Source organism: Pseudorca crassidens, chromosome 15 (genome assembly GCF_039906515.1).
Source record: "Pseudorca crassidens isolate mPseCra1 chromosome 15, mPseCra1.hap1, whole genome shotgun sequence".
Classification (NCBI taxonomy): Eukaryota; Metazoa; Chordata; class Mammalia; order Artiodactyla; family Delphinidae; genus Pseudorca; species Pseudorca crassidens.
Window position 1 is genome coordinate 35,283,587 of NC_090310.1, and position 19,582 is coordinate 35,303,168.

The 19,582-nt window shown below is 58.2% G+C and overlaps 2 protein-coding genes across 2 annotated transcripts in view; one reads left to right on the plus strand and one right to left on the minus strand.

Annotated features, from left to right (window-relative positions):
• Positions 1-83: 83 nt before the first annotated feature.
• UBALD1 (UBA like domain containing 1) lies at positions 84-5,195 on the plus strand. The gene is made up of 3 exons (XM_067706780.1): positions 84-339; positions 3,758-3,820; positions 4,144-5,195. Exons 1-3 carry the CDS (start codon positions 220-222, stop codon positions 4,495-4,497), a joined length of 537 nt encoding a protein of 178 aa, XP_067562881.1. The 5' UTR covers positions 84-219; the 3' UTR covers positions 4,498-5,195.
• Positions 5,196-11,463: 6,268 nt separating this feature from the next.
• Positions 11,464-19,582, minus strand: part of C15H16orf96 (chromosome 15 C16orf96 homolog) — a 43,320-nt gene continuing 35,201 nt past the window's right edge. The window contains 4 exon segments of the mRNA XM_067705239.1: positions 11,464-13,023; positions 13,424-13,865; positions 18,514-18,616; positions 18,711-18,893. Of these exon segments, the coding sequence (XP_067561340.1) occupies positions 12,744-13,023; positions 13,424-13,865; positions 18,514-18,616; positions 18,711-18,893 (1,008 nt within the window). The 3' untranslated portion in view covers positions 11,464-12,743.

Sequence of the window (19,582 nt, forward strand, 5' to 3'; positions counted from 1 at the left end):
CCCGGGCCGGCCCGCAGCTCCCGGCCGAGCGCGGCGGAAGCGGCGCGGGACTACATCTCCCAGCATGCCCCCCGCGGCCCGGAGCGAGGCGAGGCTCGGTGAGTCAGAGCCGCACAGTAAATATTTGTATTAGCCGGAGCCGGCTCGCTAATGGTGGACGCGTGAGGCGAAGGAGCGCGCGGCGGCGGGAGGCCGGAGCGGGCAGGCGGCGGAGGCGCCATGTCCGTGAACATGGACGAGCTCAAGCACCAGGTCATGATCAACCAGTTCGTGCTGACGGCCGGCTGCGCAGCCGATCAGGCGAAGCAGCTGCTGCAGGCGGCCCACTGGCAGTTCGAGGTGCGCGGCCGGGCTGGGGCCGGGGCGCGGGTGTCCGTCCCGCGTGGCTACGCGTGCAGTGGAGCATGTGCGGGCCGGTGTGGACACGTGCCGCGGCGCGCTTGGCCGGGGTCGGGCCCGCGCACTCGGCCCGGAGCCCCGGCGGTCGCGCGCCCCGGCGGCTGGGCCGCAGAGCGCACACGCGGCGTGCGGGTCAGGCCCGCGGCTTGGCCGCGTCTACGCGGCCCCCGGAAACGCCGCCCGCTCGGGGTGGGCGGAAGGGGCAGTCTGCCTCCCCCGGGCCCGAATCCCCGCCCCCCAAATTCCTGGGCGATCGGTTTTGGGGGCCCCCCTTTTTGTGCGGGTAACGGCCAGGGCGGGGCGGCGCCGAGGCCCAAACGGACAGACTGGCGGGCGGCCGGAAGGAGGACGCCCCAGGCCTGGGCCGAGCTGGGCCCACGCCGCCCCCGCCTTGGGAGCTGCGGGTTTAAGATAAGGGAGACCCGAGCCCGCGGTTGGAGCCGCCCGGTGGGTCTCAGGGTCTGAGGATCTGCGTGTGGGCTGGACAGCTCGGCGGCGCGTGTCCACGTACATGTGCATTTGTATTTACGCACGCGCCACGCTGCGCGTGGACATGTTGGCGCGCGTGCGCGCGTGTGTGTAAACACGCAGTCCACCGGGGCGCGGGTGCGGGGTGTGTACCCACACCACAGGTCGCCGGTTTGCAGACGGTGCTCTCGCGTGCGCACACATGTGTACAGGTGTTGTGTCGGAGCCCCACACTACAGCTACGTGTGCATCTGTGTACCCTGCTCCAGAGGCGTGTCCAGGTGCTCTCCTCTGTGCTGGCCGGCGAATCTACCTGCACAGTGCATGGCATGATATACACGGTTCAGTAGCTTCTAGCTTTCAGCCAGCTGGGCAGGAGGTGGGGCTGCCCCAGCCTGGCCCCCACCTCCCCAAGCCTCCCCGACCCATAGGGCACTAGTGCCCAGGGCTTGTGCTGCCAAGAGGCCACCTGGCCTTCCCTACTCTGCCGCCCCAGAAATAACCCAGGATGGTATCTAGGGATGAGGCCAGAGCCCCTTGAGCTCTTCCCCTCACAAGTGTAAGGTCACAGCCCCAGCCAGTCTGTAGAGTCTGTGCCCAGCCCAGGCTTCAGAGCCTGGTTTCTAGATGGGGAGCAAGCTCAGGGAAGGTATTTGGGCCGTAGGAGGGACAGGGAGCCAGGGTACTCTGGAATTCAGCTTCCTGGGGGTGGGATGGGGATCAGAATTGCTGCCCGAAGGTTGGGACAGTCTGGGGAGGCAGTGGCCTGTCCACCCAGGGGAATCCTTGCTCACTTTCCTACCAGAGATCTCAGGGGGACTGCTAACCCTGCGGTGGTCCTCACATCACAAGATGGGAGGCTGCTCTGGCTCTCTGAGCAGGTCCCACTCTCTGGCCTCAGTTTCCTCAGCTGTACCTGGGGCATGTGAGTTGACCTCTAAGGAGTGAATGGCCAACCCCGGCAGCCCCACCCTGCAGGAAGCTCCCCAATCAGCCCGTTTGTCTCAAGAGCTGGATGTGGCAAAACTTGCAAAACCACATTCATGGCAGTTTGCTTGAGTCCCACATCTGCATACACGGCTCCCCCGTCTGCCTGGGGCTGGGCAGGCAGGTAGGTGTCCGGTCTGCCTGGGGCTGGGCAGGCAGGTGTCCGGTGGGAAGCGGCCCTGCCTGTCCGCACTCTCAGCCCAGCCCACAGAGCCTGGCACCAGCCTGGCAGTCACTCAGGCAGCACTGGTTGGTGTCGCTTGGTCACAGGACTTGAAAATGTAACTTTGAAAATGGAAATGCCTGGGGAAAAACTCTGATCTCAGGAGGGGCAGGAGCAGCTTGCAGACTGGGGAGCTCTGGTGGCCCCCAGGGTAGGAGCCCTGTGCGCCAGGCTCCCTGAATCTCAGTTTCACCATGTGTAAAATGGGGAGGCGGATAGTAGGGAGGTCTGCTTAAGGTAAAAATGGATTGTGAACATCCAATCCTTAGGTCTTCCTGGGAGTGAGTGGGGTTCCTTGTGGTAAACTCCCCTCTGTGCCCTCCTCCCTGGCTGGCTGCACACTTGGACTGAGGGCTGGCGCAGCAGGAGGCCTTGTTTTTGGGTCATACTCTCTGTGATTCAGGTGTTAATGGGGACAGAAGGCTGCTGGAGGGGGACCTGTGTGCTTTAAGGTTGGGGGTGCTTTAGGAAGGCAGGAAAAGGGCAGCCGTTTCTCCCTGGAATCCTCACACACAGCAATGGCCTTCAGAATTGCCGTTGGGGGAGGAATGGTTTGGTGGGTCCCTTGGGGCTCCTGGGGGTGTGTGTCACAAGGAGGTGCTTAGAGATCAAGGCCCTCCCCCCAGCTCCCACACCCATGTTTGGGGACACTGGGGTAGGGCATCTCCAGCAGGAAATTCCCAGAGTAATTCACTTGAATTTAATAATAAAACCCCTAGGGTAAGCCCTAGAAGCCAGGCTGGGTTTCTGGGTGTGCTGGGAGTGGGGGAGGGGCTGACAGCGCTGGGCTGTGGGGTGGTGAGCCCGAGGGGGGAGCCATGGAGGGCAGAGCTGCCTGCAGACCCTTCACACACTTGACGGGCTCCCTCACCCAGCACTTTCGCAAGAGCAGCTGGTTCCTTTATTTTCCTGGATGCCTCTCCTGCAGGGGTCGAACCAGGACACACCAATGCCAGCGGAGGCCACCCTGGGGCCCCTCCTCCCAGCCCCCCAGGGTCACTAGAGGAGCTTGTCTGACCCAGGCCAGCTGCCACCCCCTTTCTCACCCACTTCACACAGTCCTGGGTGCATACCCCACTTCAGCCTTCCTCCTGCTCCACCACCTTGAGAACATTCCAAGGAAGGCTCAGGTAACTGGACAGGGGTGCAAACCCCAGACCATCCTACTTAATTCCGGCTCTCCCAGCTGGACCGTGGATCTCCGGAGGTCACTGCGGCTAGGGAGGGGAACCTGCAAGCCACCTAGTCCCATCACCCTGTGGTGCAGACGGAGAAACTGAGAACCAGGGCAGAGTCCCTTGGCCAGCCTAGGAGAGGAGCAGGTGGGTTACACATTCAACATCTGGGTGCCTTTGCTGTCCTCTGGCTCATAGACAAGGAAACTGAGGCTCAGGGAGGAGTAGGGACTTGCCATCCATGGAGTTGGTGGCAGTAGGGCTAGAATCTGCCGGAGGCCTTTCCCCATGAGACAGGCCCCCATGTCAGGTGAGCTGGAAGCACTTGGCAGCCAGGTGGCAGGCAGTGTCATGAGGGTCCTCCCCACCCACCAGACCTGCCCAGAGGTCCACAGTGCCTCTTTGGGCTGCGGCGAGGGTCGAGGGATGACAGGCATGCTGCCTCAACTTGCCAGGCCAGGGCCACAGGGGTCCTGAGGGTAAGCGTGGGCCTTTCTTCCCGCAGACGGCCCTCAGCGCCTTTTTCCAAGAGACCAACATCCCCTACAGCCACCATCACCACCAGATGGTAAGTGTCCCCTGCAGCCCCAGGGGCAGCCCTGCGGGGCTGTCCCAGTTCAGGGCAGGGGGAAGCCACCCAGGGCCAAGGAAGGTGCAGTGGCTCTTGGCCACGGAAGAGCCGCTGGGATGGGACTCCTGGGAGCCTGGCAGCAGGCACAGTGGGCTAGCCCATCTCGGACACCACACCTTTCCTCTGTGAGCTCCTGGCTGGTGGACCGCCTGCAGGGTGGGGTGCCTCCAGGGAAGGGGCATGTGTCTCCTCGTGGGAGCCCGGGGCCCTTCCAGAAAGGGGGTGCTCACCCCTCCCTCTCTGTTCCTCTTCCCCCACAGATGTGCACTCCAGCCAACACCCCCGCCACGCCCCCCAACTTCCCCGATGCCCTCACCATGTTCTCCCGTCTCAAGGCCTCCGAGAGCTTCCACAGTGGAGGCAGCGGCAGCCCGATGGCCGCCACGGCCACGTCGCCCCCGCCGCACTTCCCACTCGCCACCACCGGCAGCTTCGCGGCACCCAGCTGGCCGGCTGTGGCCTCGCCCCCAGGGGGGGCACAGCACCACCAGCCGCAGCAGCCGCCCCTGTGGACTCCGGCACCCCCTTCCCCGGTGTCAGACTGGCCGCCCCTGGTCCCCCAACGGGCCGCCTCAGAACCCAGAGCCCACCCTGCCATGGAGGCCGAGAGATAAGGGAGGCCCCTCCCCCCTCCCGGAGGCCAGAACCCCGTGGGGCGGGGGAGAGGACGTCTCTGCGGGCCCCCTTCACCCTCTGTCTGCACCCCATTCCCCAGAGCCCTGGGGGGGAGAGACCGGACCCTTGTGCCAGTACGCAGGCTGCCCGCATGTGTACCCAGCAGCGCGGGCCTGCGGCACCCAGCTTTCATGGATTTGGTTCAGAGTCGTCTGGGTGCTGGTGGACAGAACCTCAGAGAACAAGCAGCCTTCCCCCGAGGACTCACCTGCCCCACCCCACCCCAGGGGGCTGCGGAGCTCCCTGGGGCTGGTGGGCCTAGATCCCCACCCTCGGGAATGCAGAGCCTTCTCCGCATGTGTGCGTGTCGCTGTGTCTGTGTATTTATATGTATGTCGCTCTTCGAGAAGCAACCTAGTTTATGGGGCAGCTGGACTTTGCATGTTAGAGTGAGCCCCCTCTCCCCTTGTCCGCCGTCCCTCTCCCCAGGGCCTTGCCCCTCTCCCCTGCCCCCTGGGCAGTCAGCCTTGCTGTTCCCTGCAGAGAAAAGGATTGTGGGAAACTCCAGGACTCTTCCCACCCATCCCCCAGCGCCTGCCTGCTGGGGCTGCCTGCATGCCTCCCCAGAGCCCGGGGGTACCCCATCCCCAGTTCCTTTCCCCCTTTTAACAAAGGAGAAGAAAGAGTTCCAAACCACCACCAGGCTCTGTGGTCTTGCCTCGTATCCTAAGCTTTGCTGCCAGCTGGCCCAGTGTGGAGGGGGAGGGAGCCAACGGAGCCCAGAGCAGGGGCCCACCCCCCAGTCCCGCCTGGCTCCACACCGCTCCTGTCTGTTGCTGTGTTTTCAACCACAACATGCTCTGGAATCTTCCTGCCCACCCCAGGCTCTTCCCATGAAGTTAGTTCCTGCCCTGTGTTCCCAGAACCCCTGCCTCCATCTGCTCACCCTTCCCCCGTCCGACTGGACAGATCCCGACCTCCAGGGCTAACAGCTGCCTTCCGGTCTGCCAGGGTTTCACAGAGGACTTTTCTTCCTGGCTTAGGGCCCCAGTGACTGGCTGCAGTCTGGACCCTCAGCCCAACCTCCAGCAAATATGCTGTGTGGGCAGGGCCCTCCCTTGGGGAGGCACAGGACACAGCACCCGTAGTAAGATAGCAGGCTTGGCTGCAGAGCCTGTGGGGGCTAGCAGCAGGGACCGGACAAGGCTGAGCAGAGTCTAACCCGCAGCTCAAACCTTTGGTTGCTAAGGAGACGAACCACTCGGGCAACAGTGGATCCCCGGCTGCTATCAAGCCAGGCTAGGGCAGGCACCTGTTCTTGCTCCAAGGGAGAAGCCAGGGCGCCCCACTCTGTCCTGGGCAGCCTGTACCAGTGGAGGGCATCCCTGGGGCGGCTTTGGGAGAAGGTAGCCTTGGCCTTGTACCCCTTCGTGACGAGCTGGAACGTGGGGAAGGAAGGAGGCGGGGGCCTCTGCAGCTCTTCACTGACAGACCTTACTCCCTAATCCGGGAGAGCCTGCCAGCACTCAGCCCTCTGTGGATGGCGTCTGGGTTGGGGAGTTCTATTTTGGAAGGTCTCCTGCTTGACAGGTGTCTCAGCGCCTGCCATCAACAGTTCTGCTCTCGCTCCCCAGGGATGCCGTGCTGCCACTTAGCCTCACCTCTGCCCTGTTGGAGCCTGGACAGGCTCTGCGGACCACTGTCTGTCCCCGCTTATCACTGAAGACTGACTGCGGCGCCCCTGCTCTAGCTGTTGCTTATGTTCTGGAAGTGTGTCCTCACCTTGAAGCCCACCCTTCTAATAGCCTTCAGAGGAGGCGCAGCTCTGTCTGGGGTGCCTGTGGTGAGGGAATTGCGGGATGGGGCAGGATGAGAAGGGGGAGGCTGCCCTAGGCCTCTTTACTTTCATCCTTTTGGATGGAAGACAATTCTCAGGGAGCTGCCACATCTCCCTCTAAGTGTAGGAAAAATGGTTTGTAGAGGCAAGTAAGTATTTCTGGGTTATCTGTGACATGGGGGTTATCTGTAACAGTGTGCCTGAGCTCCCCAGTGCGCAGATTACTGAGGTGGCCGTATGCGTTGGAGCCACACAAGACAGTGTACAGTCCAGAATGTGCACTCAGCCTACCCCCAGGTGGGCCCCTGGGTGGCCTGTAAGTGATCCACACCCTTGCTACTCAAAGTGTGGTTCCCAGACCAGCGGCATAACCTGGGAACTTGTTAGAGATGCAGGACCTCAGCCCCCAGCCCAGATCTACTGAAACAGAATCTGCTTCTGACAGGATCCTCACATGCCCAGTGGACATTCAAGGGTGAGAATGTCCCAACCTGACCAAGCCTAGTTCTGTTTCTGGAGGCCCCCACGGGCTGGGCCTGGAGGTCCCTGGTGGTCTCATTAGGGCTGGCAGGGACTTGAGGTTCCTGTAGATCCAGCTCTTCTAGCGTGGGCACTCTAGACATCGGAGGCTGGGTCCTTCTCTGCCATGGGCGCATCCTGTATGCTGTGAGATGTTGAGCAGTATCGCTGGCCCCTTCCCATGAGTAGATGCCAGGAGCAGCCCCCAGTTGTGACAACCAAAAATGTCTATAGGCACAGTGAAACATCCCCTGGAAGCAAAGTCACCCCAGTAGAGAGATCCCACGCTGCCTGTGGTTCCGTAGCTGGCTGCACAGCATAGCCTCCAGGGAGCTCCCAGGCCCCACGGCATCAGAATCCCTGGGGGGGCCCTGACAGTACAGTTTTAAACATTCCCCAGGATATCAGTGATCGACTTGTGAATGTACTAAAAACCACTCAATCGTATACTTTAAAAACTGTATGGGGGCTTCTCTGGTGGCGCAGTGGTTGAGAATCTACCTGCCAATGCAGGGGACACGGGTTCGATCCCTGGTCTGGGAAGATCCCACATGCCGTAGAGCAACTAAGCCCGTGCGCCACAACTACTGAGCCTGTACTCTAGAGCCCGTGAGCCACAACTACTGAGCCTGTGTGCCGCAACTACTGAAGCCCACGCGCCTAGAGCCTGTGCTCCACAACGAGAGAAACCACCGCAACGAGAAGCCTGCGCGCTGCAACGAAGAGTAGCCCCCGCTCACCACAATTAGAGAAAGCCCGCATGCAGCAACAAAGACCCAACACAGTCAAAAATAAATAAAATAAATAAATTTATAAAAAACTGTATGGCATGACACTTATGTGTCATAGCTGTTATTAAAAGTAGAATGGTTCCCGGGTGATTCTGATGCAACACAAGCCCCTCGTGGCAGCTGGGAGCCACCAGACTCGTGACCCTCCAGCATGCAGAGCACAAGGGTCCCTTGGGTCCTTGAGGCAACTGTTCTGGAGGAGGGCCCAGGAATCTGATTTCTCTCTTTTTAAAAATTTTTTTAATGGACTTTATTTTTTAAAGCAGTTTTGTTTTTTTTAATTCTGTTTTTGAATTTTATTTTATTTTTTATATAGCAGGTTCTTATTAGTTATCTGTTTTATACATGTTAGTGTGTATATGTCAATCCCAATATCCCAATTCATCCCACCACCACCACTTTCTCCCCTAGGTGTCCATATGTTTGTTGTCTACATCTGTGTCTCTATTTCTGCCCTGCAAACTGGTTAGGAATCTGATTTCTAACAAGGGCCCCAGGCACAGCGGAAACTGGAGCAGGAGGGGGCAGAGGGCAGGGCTGGAGCTTTCCAGCAATGCTGAGGCCCTGCCAGGTGTGAGCCTCTGAGCATCTCTCAGGCAAGCAAAGGGGTCAGGAAAACTCACTCAAGGGGAGCTAGAGGTGGGACAACATAGATGCCACGTGACCCAGAACTCAAGGGCAGCACAGAACCAGGAACTTCAATTTCCCCAAACCTTGAGTCTCAGAAGCAAAACTGAAGGAGTCAGTAACCACCTACTACACGTTCAAGTGTAAACTGGCTAAAAAGCAAAGCTGCTGATGTAGGAACGGAAGAGACTCACATTTACAGCCATCCTCAGCTGTCCACCTCGGGCACCTCCTAGGAGCTGCCTCAGCAGCACACAGAGACCAGCCTTGTCACCTCAAAAGTCCAGCCTCTGGGCTTCGTCACCACTAGACTTGAGCTCCAGATCGCTCTCTTTCCAAGATTCCATTGTGAAAACACCATTTGCATCCATGAGGTTGCTGGAAAGAATGTGATTGGAGCTCTCATTTCTGAAGAGGGTACATGGCAGCATGTGGAATGGAGGCCCGGCCTCCCCAGGTGACAAGCGGTGGGTGAGCCCTTCAGGTCTGATGTTAAATGATCAGGGCGTGGCTGTCTTAGGGGTTTGCAGATTCACAGGCCTCTGATATGTGCTGTTGGGCTTGATTTGTCGGCCAGCACTTTAAAATCAGGAGAGTTAAATAAAAAAAATTAAAAAAAAAATCAGGAGAGTTTACAAGAAAAGCCTCACTTCTGGCTTACCTTGGAAAATTTGTAATATCTGGACCAAGTTCCCTTAAGGCCACAAATGGTTGAAGCTGACCACCACGGTGGGGACATAGCTCAGTGTGTCCCTGGCCAGCCAGCCACTCCTCTGCCCACCATGGACATGTGCGTGTCCAGCGTCTGTCTTGCATCTGCTGGAATCTCTGAAGGGGATTTGCTCTTCATCAGGAGCATCTGTGGAAGTAAATGTCCTGCTCTGTGGCGTGGCAGGGTGGGGGGTGGGGACCTGGGTGTGTGGGGGGGTGAATGGAGGCTCTGAAATGCTTTCTGTGGGCAGGCAGGGCTCCTCCTTCAGAGCTTTAAAGAGAAGGGCTTGTTCTGAGATTCCCTTGGATGAAGGTGGATTCTCCCAGGGCCGCTGAGAGCCCCCAGGGCTCTCTGGGAACACATTGTGGCCGCTGCAGAAAACCACACCGCTCTGGAGACTGGCCCCCCAGCCCAGTGGCGGGCAGGGCTGTTGTGGCCCTGGAGGTCTCTGAGGGGCTTTTTATAGCAGGACTCATCTGAGGACAGATGAGGGTTTTGACTCCAGCCCCCGCCGCGGGAGGGGAGGGGAGGGCCCACTTCCTGGAGGCCTGTCAGTGGCGCAGCACGAGGTGCTGGGAGCCTGTTGGCAGAGTCCTGCTCTGCTTTCTGGGGCCGTTTCTCATCTGGGGAATATGAGGTGTAAATACTGGGGATCTCATTTTCTATGGATCCTGGGGAAGCCATGAGCAAGAGGAAGAAAGGGGAGAGAGAAGAGAAGCCCCTCTCTGGAGGTTGTGTGTGTGTGTGTATGTGTGTGGAGGGTCTCTGCCTAGAGCTCCCAAATCTGTGGAAAGTCAGGGGTCAAGCCAGCCAAGACGGTGGTGCCAGGGGGACCTGTGTGTCCCTAAGAAGTCCCTGCACAGAATGTCCTCCCTCCAGTGCCTCCTGGTGGCCTGCTTTTGGGTACTGGTGGTGCCTTTTACCAAGGCAGATCATCTTGTTTGGGACATGTTTGCTGTTGTTTATACCTTAGGGTTAATGAGTTTGTGGCCTTTGAAAGAAAGAAAATGTTCAGTGACCCTTTTACTTGCATCGGTAGGTTATGGGGCTGGGTTTGGGGGTGCAGAGCAATCACCACGCTGCACCTCGAGGCAGGACCCTCTGCTCGGCAGCAGGCATCTCATTCGTGCCCCTCATACCAGGCCAGCCCACATGCTTCCCTCTCCACATGACTGATTCATCTCAGTCTTTTGTTTGTTTTGTTTTGGCTGCACCACATGGTTTGTGGGATCTTAGTTCCCCAACCAGGGATCGAACCTGGGCCCTTGGCAGTGAAAGCCCGGAGTCCTATCCACTGGACCATCAGGGAATTCCTTCTTGGTCTTCAAACTGAAAGTTCCAGGGATCCCCTTCACTCCCAGGCAGACCAGGATGGTTGGTCACCCTACTCCTTGTCCAGCTTGGCCCTGCCACTGTGTCCCAGGCCAGGAGCTGTGGTCCCCCCTGCAGAAGAGGAAGCTGGACCCAGGGCCTCCAAAAATTCCCACTCTACTGACCCCATCCCCAGTTCTGTCTGCTCCCCAAGCACCTTCCCCTGCTGGGATGGGGTGGGCCACCCTTCTGAGCAGCAGCCCCAGGAGTAGGTGCAGTACCTCCCTCCCAGCTGCCAAGACCTGCAGGTCCCACCCCCAGGGGTGGGGCTAGAATAGGCAAGCCTTGTCCTTGGCAAAGATCCTGCCTGCACCTCCCACCTGGGATCAGGTCAAAGGTTGGTTTCCCTACCAACCCCCACGGGAGATAGAACTGTCATCTTCAAGATGGCTCCTGGCTGGCTGCAGTTGGGTTCATGGTTCCCCACCTTTCAAAGCACCCAGTAGGCCTGTCAGTATGAAAATGGTTACACAGTGACCTACCTGGGTCTTGCTCCTCGCTCCCTGGGCTGCAGGAACCCACTCAAGCACTGATTCCATTGGTAAATCTGAGAAATGGGCTGGGAAGGCAGCTACGAGAGGCTGAAAGAGCAGGGCTTGGATGCCTGTGGTTCCACACATGTCAAGGCTGCAGTGCAGGAGACAAGCCTGACCACACCTGGCATGGGCGTGTCCCTAAGAGCCCCCACCTCTCCATCTGCCCGAGCCCAGGCCACACCTCCTTTTCCTGAAAGTTGGACCCCTCATACCTGTGTACAGCACCCACCCAAGAAGTACAGCCTTCTGGGCAGGTGGCCGGAGAGCTAAGGCCTCACTGTGTGACCCTGGGCAAGTCACACCACTGCCCCTCCCACAGGCCCGTGATCTGCCCACCACACAGGACCAGGGCCACACGGGGCACTTTGCCACGGGGCGACCAACGTGACGGGGTAGGGGCGGTTTGTTGTGATTCTCTGCTGAGACTCAGCCATGGTGGTTCTGGACAGTGGTTCTGGGAGGCTGACCCTGGGCTGATGGCCCGAGGAAGGACTGGCAGGTCCACCCACCCATGTGGGACTGGCAAGGCCTCCCCTCGCAGAGGGCATGGGGCCAGTCACCCTTATCCACAATCAGAAAAGTGAAAGATTTTACTCTGGGGAGAAGCTGACAAAAACACTCATCTGTGATATGGGGGTGGGGCCAGGGATGCACTGGCCAGTATCCCCCAAGGCGGTGTAGGTCACCTGGGTCAGGAAGAGCTCGGCCTCATTTGGACACAGTCCTTGGAGAAAGAAAAGAGAAGTCAGGAGTGGTTGCAGGTGAGGAGCAGGGGGAGGGGGAGGCAGGGCTGGGGGACAACTGGTGGGGAGGGGCAGGCACGCAGCATCCAGGACTCCTTTGGCCGCCCGTCCAGAGAACCCTCCTCCATGCCAGCACCCTGGCTCCCCCAGGCGGACCCCCGGGCAGCTTGCCCACCCCACTCCCTGACTCGCTCCAGGAGCCTCTGGTGGATGTTTGGGGGAGCCATGCCCCAAAACTATTCAGAGGGAAATTTTTTTTTTTTTTAGTCTTTGTGGAATGTGATACAAGTATCAGAAGCACAGAAAGGGTAGAGGGCGCAACTGGACAACCTAGGGGGTGGAAAGGGAGAAAACGCGAAACGGAGAAGGAGGGACCAGTAAACCGTCCAAGGGGCAGAAACCACGCCAGGCTGCAGGACCCGCCAGGCAGGCGTGAGCAGGCCGGGCTCTGAACCCCAAATCAGGACGCTTTGACACCCCCGCCCCCTCCACCAAGTGCATAGGCAGTGAGCGCGGGAACCAAAGAGGCAGAAAGATGCCAAACAGGACAGAGCGGTCCTGGAGGATTCCAGGGCCATTGCTCCAAGTGCCTCATGGATTAGCCAGAAGTAAATACAAACAGTCAGGTTCTTTAAATATCCAACTCATAACTAATTACTGGTGGGAACAATCAACAGACAATAAAAAACCATGCACGCAATAAAATTTGGTTCCCATGAGAAAATTGGTCCTGGTAGAAATAATGGTCCCCAAAGAAAATGGACAGTGGCGTTAGCTGTAATTGGAACTGATTCTGATAAAATCATTTCAGCAAAATAAAAAGGAAAGTGATTGTTTTTAAAACCACTTTGTGTTGTATTGAAAATTGGTCAAGGAATTAAATTGGTTTAGTGGGAAATTCAATCTAGAAAGCTGTGTTCTCCATGAAACGTAGCATGAGAAGGATTGTATTACAGGTATTTATATGACAGTTAAAACAGCTACTGGATCAAAATGAGCTCCTTACGGAGACCCTCCCCTAAGTCCAGGGCCCCTGCACCTTCCCCAGACTAGGCTCAGGGCAGGGTCTCCACCTGCTCGGGGGAGGGGGCGACGCTGGCACTGCAGGCTCACAGCTTGGTGGGCTCCTTGGTGGACTGCATGCCGGCTTGGGACTCAAGGCGCAGAGGCCTTGGGTGCCTGGCAGGCCCTGGGGCCGGCTGGGGATCCTGCAGGGATGGCATCAGCTGTGGCAGCAGTGGCAGGGGAGGCAGAGACGGAGGCTGAGCTGGCATGTCGGCTGGGGGCCTGAGGTGGCTGAGCCCATGCTGGTTTGGGGGGGCAGGCTGCTGGGGGGCAGGTGAGACCCATGATGTGTCCCAGGAATATTCTGGAGAGAGGCTGGCCCGATGGGGTCATCTTCTCCACTAAGGAGAAGAGAAGCCCCAAGACTGGAAGTGCTCCACCTCTGCTCACCCAGTCCAGGCACCTGACACTTCCTGGGTTTGGGGGGCGGCCCAAGATAAATGAAACCAGAGGTGGACACAGAAGTGGAGCAGGGCAGCCGAGAGGACACAGGACTTGGAGTCCAGGATATGGACTTTGGCCCAGCTCTTGCATTCCCCAGTTCACGGTCGTGCGCCTCAGCTCCCCCACTTTAAAATGGGCTAGCTGTGCTCACCTCAGCATCCTGGTTAACGGGATAAGGACTGGGTGAGATGAGAAGGGAGGAAGTGCTTTGTATGCTGTAAAGTGCTCTCAGATGCCTGGTACGTGGTGATGTGACCAGAGGAGTCATGAGCTCAGTTGCCCCCAGCTTGGCTCACGGGCCCTCAGCAGAGAGGCCCGAGGGAATGAACAGGCTCCCTCATCCCAGCTCTGCAGCCGGCTGGACCCCAGGGCACAGACACCTGGCTTGGACCCCAGGGATGGCTTCTGGGCCAGGAAACCTGGCTGAAGGGTAAAGGTGGAGCCCAGGATGGCTGGAGGCCCTGGCCAGGGTGCTGGGTGCCAGGTGGGGGCCACTCGAGGGATCTTCTCTGGCCCAGGTCTGGGCAGGGCAGGTGAGATATGGATGAGGTGGGGTAGGAGAGCCCCAGGCTGGGACTGGGGGGCCCAGAGACCCTGCAAGAATCCCAGCTGGGCCAGGGAGTTGGGGGGCAGGTACTCACAGGGGTAGATGGCACCGAATAAGGCACTCAGGCGCGCACCCTCATATGGGCTTCGAGCTGGGGGATGCGGAACCTTAACAGCTTGGTGGAAAAGAAAGGGGAAGAGACAGGAGCTGGTGGGGGGCGCTTCCAGGGCTCTGCCCCACCCTGGAGGCCCTTTCGCTCTGGTAGGACCTGCCCTGCTGCCCCCCGCCCCACTACCCGCTGCCGCCTCTTCACATACCCAATCCCCACCCAGTCATGCAAGGAAGACCCTTCCTCCCTCCCCACCTTCGTAAGTCTAGCGCTTCTAAAAGCTGAGATGTCAGAAAAAGGCTTTTTGAAAGTAACTCAAGGCCAAGGAGGAGAGAGACATTATTTTAGCATGAAAAGATACAGGTGACGTGCTGGCCAGCCTGACAGTTCTTCAGCTGTTCCCACCAGGACCAGGCCACCACAGTGCCCCACCCCACCTTCCTGGCCTTCATCTTCTGTGCATGCACATTTTTCTGAGGTAAACTTCACATAAAATTAACCATTCAAAGTGAACAATTCAGTGGCATTAAGTGTATTCACAAGGCTTTGCAACTGCCGTCTCCATCTGGTTCCAGAATACTTCATCACGCCCAAAAGAAACCTGTACCCATGAGGCAGTCACACACACCCCCATTCACCCCTCCCCCGAGCACCCAGCAACCGCTAATCCGTTTTCTGTCTCCGTAATTTGCCTGTTCTGGACACATCATGGCGGGGGGGGGGGGTCACACAATATGTGGCCTTTGGAGTCTGGCTCCAACCTTCACTTTTGAACCCAAGGCGTCCCCCTCTCCCCGTCCAGCCAAGAGTCACCATGACCGGCCATCCGGACCAGAGACCGCTGTACGAGGTGGGAACGTGCAGGGAAAAGAGGCCATGAGAGCGAATATGCAGGAAGGACGGGGGTGGTGGTGGTGTTGGGGGGTAGCAGACGGCTGAGCAGGGCACCAAGTCTGGAGGGGATGGGCCAGGCCTCCCACCTGGGACGAATTACAGGGGCACGAAGCTCCTTCCCTTGCAGGACCCCGACTGTTCCTTCTGCTTGGACGACTGTGTCCTTCCCTGGCTGTCTCCTGACCTTCATTTTCAGAGAGTCCTTCAGACCACATGCTCCACAGGGACAACCTCCCGACCCCAGTCATTCTCTCCCTTATTTCCATGTTTCATCTTTTTTTTTTTTTGGCCACACTGCACGGCTTGTGGGATCTTAGTTCCCCGACCAGGGATTGAACCCGCGCCAGAGGTAGGACCTGCCAACCAGCCAACCAGTGAGACGGTCATACTGCTTCCCTCCAAGGTGAAGCACATGAGCCTGGGATACAGATACAGAACCAAGACCCATTGAGGCCTGGGAACCCAGCTCTGAGCCTGCACTCTCCCTGAAGGCCCACAGACACCTTGGATGCAGAGGCCCAAACCGGAACTTGCCACCTGACCCCAATATCTGCTTCTCCCACGATCTCCTCCACGGCTTTCCCACCTCTGCAAGAGCCAAAAGCCAAGCAGCTGGGAGGTTCCCGACGGGAGGGGACATTTGAGCCCTGGCAGATGAGAAATGTTCCTCAGGGATTCCAGGCAGAACTCATGGCACATGCAGGGGCTCAGACGGGGGTAACAGCCTGGATCGTTGAGAGAGCAAGCAAGCAGTTTTGTTTTGTTTTGTTTTTTGTTTTTGTGGTACACGGGCCTCTCACTGTTGTGGCCTCTCCCGTTGCAGAACACAGACTCCGGACGCGCAGGCTCAGCGGCCATGGCTCACGGGCCCAGCCGCTCCACGGCATGTGGGATCTTCCCAGACCGGGGCACGAACCCGTGTCCCCTGCATCGGCAGGCGGACTCTCAACCACTGCGCCACCAGGGAAGCCCAAGCAAGCAGTTCTGGGAGGCTGGAGGCAGGGAGCAGACGAGGCTGGGGCGGGGAGTGGCCAAGGGGCCCTGCAGACCAGCCAAGGAGATCGGACTCTGGGGACAATGCACCCCAAGACATCCCTGTCCTAATCCCCAGAACCTGTGACTATGTCACCTTACATGGCAGAGGGGGCTTTGTAAATGTTATCAAGTTAAGGATCTTGAGATGGGGAAATGATCTTGGATTAACTGGATGGGTCCAATGTAATTATAAGATTCTTATGAGGGGAGGCCAGAGGGTCAGAGTCAGAGAAGGAGATGTGAGGACAGACACTGAGGTCAGAGAGATGCACTTGGAAGATGGCAGAAGGGGCCACGAGCCAAGGAATGTGGGAGGCCTCTGGAAGGACACGGAGTCTCCCCTTGAGCCTCAGAAGGAACCAGCCCTGCAGACACCTCGATCTTAGCCCTGTAAGATTCACTTCTGATCTAATCTCCAGAACTAAGATAAAACAAACTTGGATAGTTTTAAGCCCCTGTTTGTGGTAATGTTACAGCAGCCATAGGACACTCACCCTGCCGGGTTCTGAGCGGGGAGGGGCCTGGTCAGGAGCAGGTTTGAGACCATTCACTCAATGCTGGTGAGGACGGTGAGGCTGGTGAGGCATCTCCCCCTCCATCTGCTCCCCTGCTGCCTCTGCCTACCTGAGCCCTGCCTGTACTTAGCCCCCCTTCCACTGAGACCTCTCTGGAAGTCCAGCCTCATGCTGGGGGCACTGCTTACTAGGGCTCAAGCGTTCCTCTGCCCGGCCTGAGATCCTGACCACTGCGCAGGCATCAGGAGGGCACAGGCTGGCTGGATGGCCCTTGATGGCCCTGTGGGCAAAGGATGGATGGATGCATCTGGGATCAGGCTGGACCTGGGAGGGGGGCTCACATCAGCTAGTTTAGGTTTAGATATTGAGTGTGTTTTGGATTAGAATTTTCTTTTGAGTAAAAAAATGTGCAATAAGACAAACTGGTCAAAAGATCCAGCCACAGGTGGGTTTCGAATTGATTCCAATTTCTAGTTAGACTTTGTGGCCCCCAAGGAGGATAAAGCAATTGAGGCATCCTGATCCACTCCTGCTTTGCTGCATGGGTCTGGAGAACAAACAAGCCCTGGGGAGAAGAGCCCCTCGCTCTTGATGACAGCCCTGGGGAGCTGGGTGGGGATGCCATCCGATGGATGACTGGAGACGAAGGGCGGGTCTGTAGATGACCCTGACCCCTCCACCAAGGGTGGGCTCCTGGCAAGAGACCCTCACCCGCTCATTTGTGTAATGCCTCACCAGCTGGTGCAGGGTGAGAGGAGGCAGTGCAGGACCTGGCAAGAAGTTGAGCTCATTAAATATTGGCCACCATTGCTGTTATCCTGCCTGGTGATCCCAGGGGCCCAGCCTGAGTTTCTTCTCGACAGCATCTGCGTCCGGGGGCATCGTCCAGGTGGAGCCATTAACACTGTAAGGGCCACATCTGTGCCCCAGGGGGAATGCAGGGTTCAAGATGGTGACCTGCTCCCTGGACCAGGGCAGGGGCCTGTAGTGGGTTGAATGGCAGCTGCCCAAAAGATGTGTCCCCCTGGAACCTGTGAATGTGACCTTGTTTAAAGAAAAGGTCTCTGCAGATGTAATTAAGTGAAGGATCTCCAGATGAGGGCATCTGAGTTAAGAGACAGACGAGAAGAAGACACAGGGAGAAGCCACACGAAGAAGGAGGCAGAGACGGGGGTGATGCAGCCACAAACCCAGAAATGCCTGGAGCTCCCAGAAGTTGGAAGAGGCAGAAAGGATCCTCCACTAGGGCCTTCAGAGGGAGCACGGCTCTGCCAACACCTTGATTTTGGATTTCTGGCCTCCTGTACTGTGAGAGTTAATTTCTATTGTCTTAAGCCGCCCAATTGGTGGTCATTTGTTGCAGCCCCGGGACACTAAAGCAGGGTGCTGTCCTCTCTGTCCAGCACACCCAGGAAAAGAGTACCCTTTCCTTTGCTTAGGGGTCTGGTGGTTGTTCTCAAGTCAATGGAGGCAAAGTGGGGTGAGGAGGGACACCATGGGCGGAATTTAACCTGCTGACCACTTTGTGGCTCCTGGACCAGCCCCAGTAGGGCAGTGTGTGGAACCCCTCTTCCCAGAGCAGGGTAACCTCACAGGGGCAGGCAGAGAAGGTATTGCTGGCCCAGTGCAGGAGCTGAGTCCCAGGGTCCCTGGTCGGAGCCAGCTGGAGCCAGGGCCTCGACACTGCAGTAACCAGAGCAATTCATTCCATGTCTCCCTCTGGCCCAACCCTCCCCAACCCGTGACAATTAGGACACAGGCCTCCAGTCTGTCCTGGCGTCCTCCTCATCATGCTCAACCCCAGCCCGATCTTCCCACTCCAGGGAGACTCACATTCCCGAGTTCCTAAGTGTGCCTGCCTTCCACCCACCACAGGGCCTTTGCACTGCTATTCCCTTCCCCCAGATCACTCTCCTCCCACCTGATCCCTTTATCCAGCTAAGCCTTATTCCCTTTTCAGAGGCCTCAGGACAGCAGTCTAGGACCTCCTCCTTGAACCAGTGTCCCTTGTCACAACTCTCCCATCACCACCCAGCATTATTCTTTGGGGAGGCCATCCAGTACCCCTCCCCAGCATCCCTTGTCACAAGCTGTCCCAGTACAGTACCTGGCATACAGCAGGATCCCGTGTTTGCGAGTGGCTGTGTGAGGAACCCCCAGTCTCGGATGTTGCTGGCTCTGGGCCCCACCTGCATCACACTGGGCCTCACAATGCCCAGCAAAGGCAAGGCACGGGTCAGGGGTGCCCAGGAAGGCCTGATGCTCCTCACCTGCCAGCTCCTTCTCTGTGTCGGTCAGAGGCCGCGCCCTGTCCTTGCTGTTCATTCGGCCCTTGTACAGGATCCCGTCCACTCCCAGGATGTCCACCTCGGCCTGTTGGGCAGCCCGGGGCCCCGGGTAAGGGAGTGTTCACAGAGACAGCAGGGCCTGGCTTATCCCAGGGTTGTCCACCGCCAGGGGCTGCAGCCTGACTCATGGAATCATAGTCCAACAACTCAGGGTCCCTGTAGGGGTAGATTGTCGACAAGTTACATGATTTGAAATCAAGGTTGGCATCATTTCCGGGGCCATCACCCCAGTCCTGCTGGGAGCCCAGCGAGTCCAGGCTCCCCTCCAGGGCTGCAAGGTTCTGGAGCTTCTGCAGCTGCTGCTGTTCCCCGGGGCAGGGCAGGGGGGTCAGCAGCCACCTGGAGACCCCTCCGCCCCAGAGGAGCCTCAGGTTGGGTCCGAGGCCCTGGCCAGTAGCGAGGGAAGACTGGAATTTCTTCCAGCTTCAGCTTGGGTAATGCAGCCGGGCAGGCCTGGGGCCTGGTGTGTGGATACAGACAGGCACCGTCGGGGCAGAGGGCAATTGAGACCCATGTTCTCCCAGACCTGGAGCCCTGGTCTGGCTTGCCAAATGCAGGCTCTTAACCTCTTTTTTTTTTTTTGGCCGCACTGTGTGGCATGTGGGATCTTAGTTCCCTGACCAGGGATCAAACCGGCGCCCCCTGCAGTGGAAGCGCAGAGTCTTAACCACTGGACCGCCAGGGAAGTCCCTCTTAACCTCTCATCCCAAGAGGGAGTCAGGCGAGTGAGGGTGGGGGCACCGGGCACAGGCCCCCATGTCCCTCCCCTTCATGTGGCTGTGGCTGCTATTCAGCCATCACTCCCCACCTGGCCAGACGTACCCTCGGGCCTGGGGGCCTGGGAGCCAGAAGCACCCATGAAGCTGTGGGGTGTCCGGGGATGAGGGGCAGGGCTGGGGCCCAGGGAGCTAGCCGTGGGCAGAGGAAACCTGCAGGTTTAGGTGCCAGAGCCCGCCACTCACTAACTGTGAGACCTCAGGTGGGTTGCTCA

Coding starts and splice junctions, on each gene's coding strand:
- UBALD1 (XM_067706780.1), top strand. CDS start 220: ATGTCCGTGAACATGGACGAGCTCAAGCACCAGGTCATGATCAACCAG. Junction 340..3,757: donor CGGCCCACTGGCAGTTCGAG/GTGCGCGGCCGG, acceptor TTCTTCCCGCAG/ACGGCCCTCAGCGCCTTTTT. Junction 3,821..4,143: donor GCCACCATCACCACCAGATG/GTAAGTGTCCCC, acceptor CTTCCCCCACAG/ATGTGCACTCCAGCCAACAC.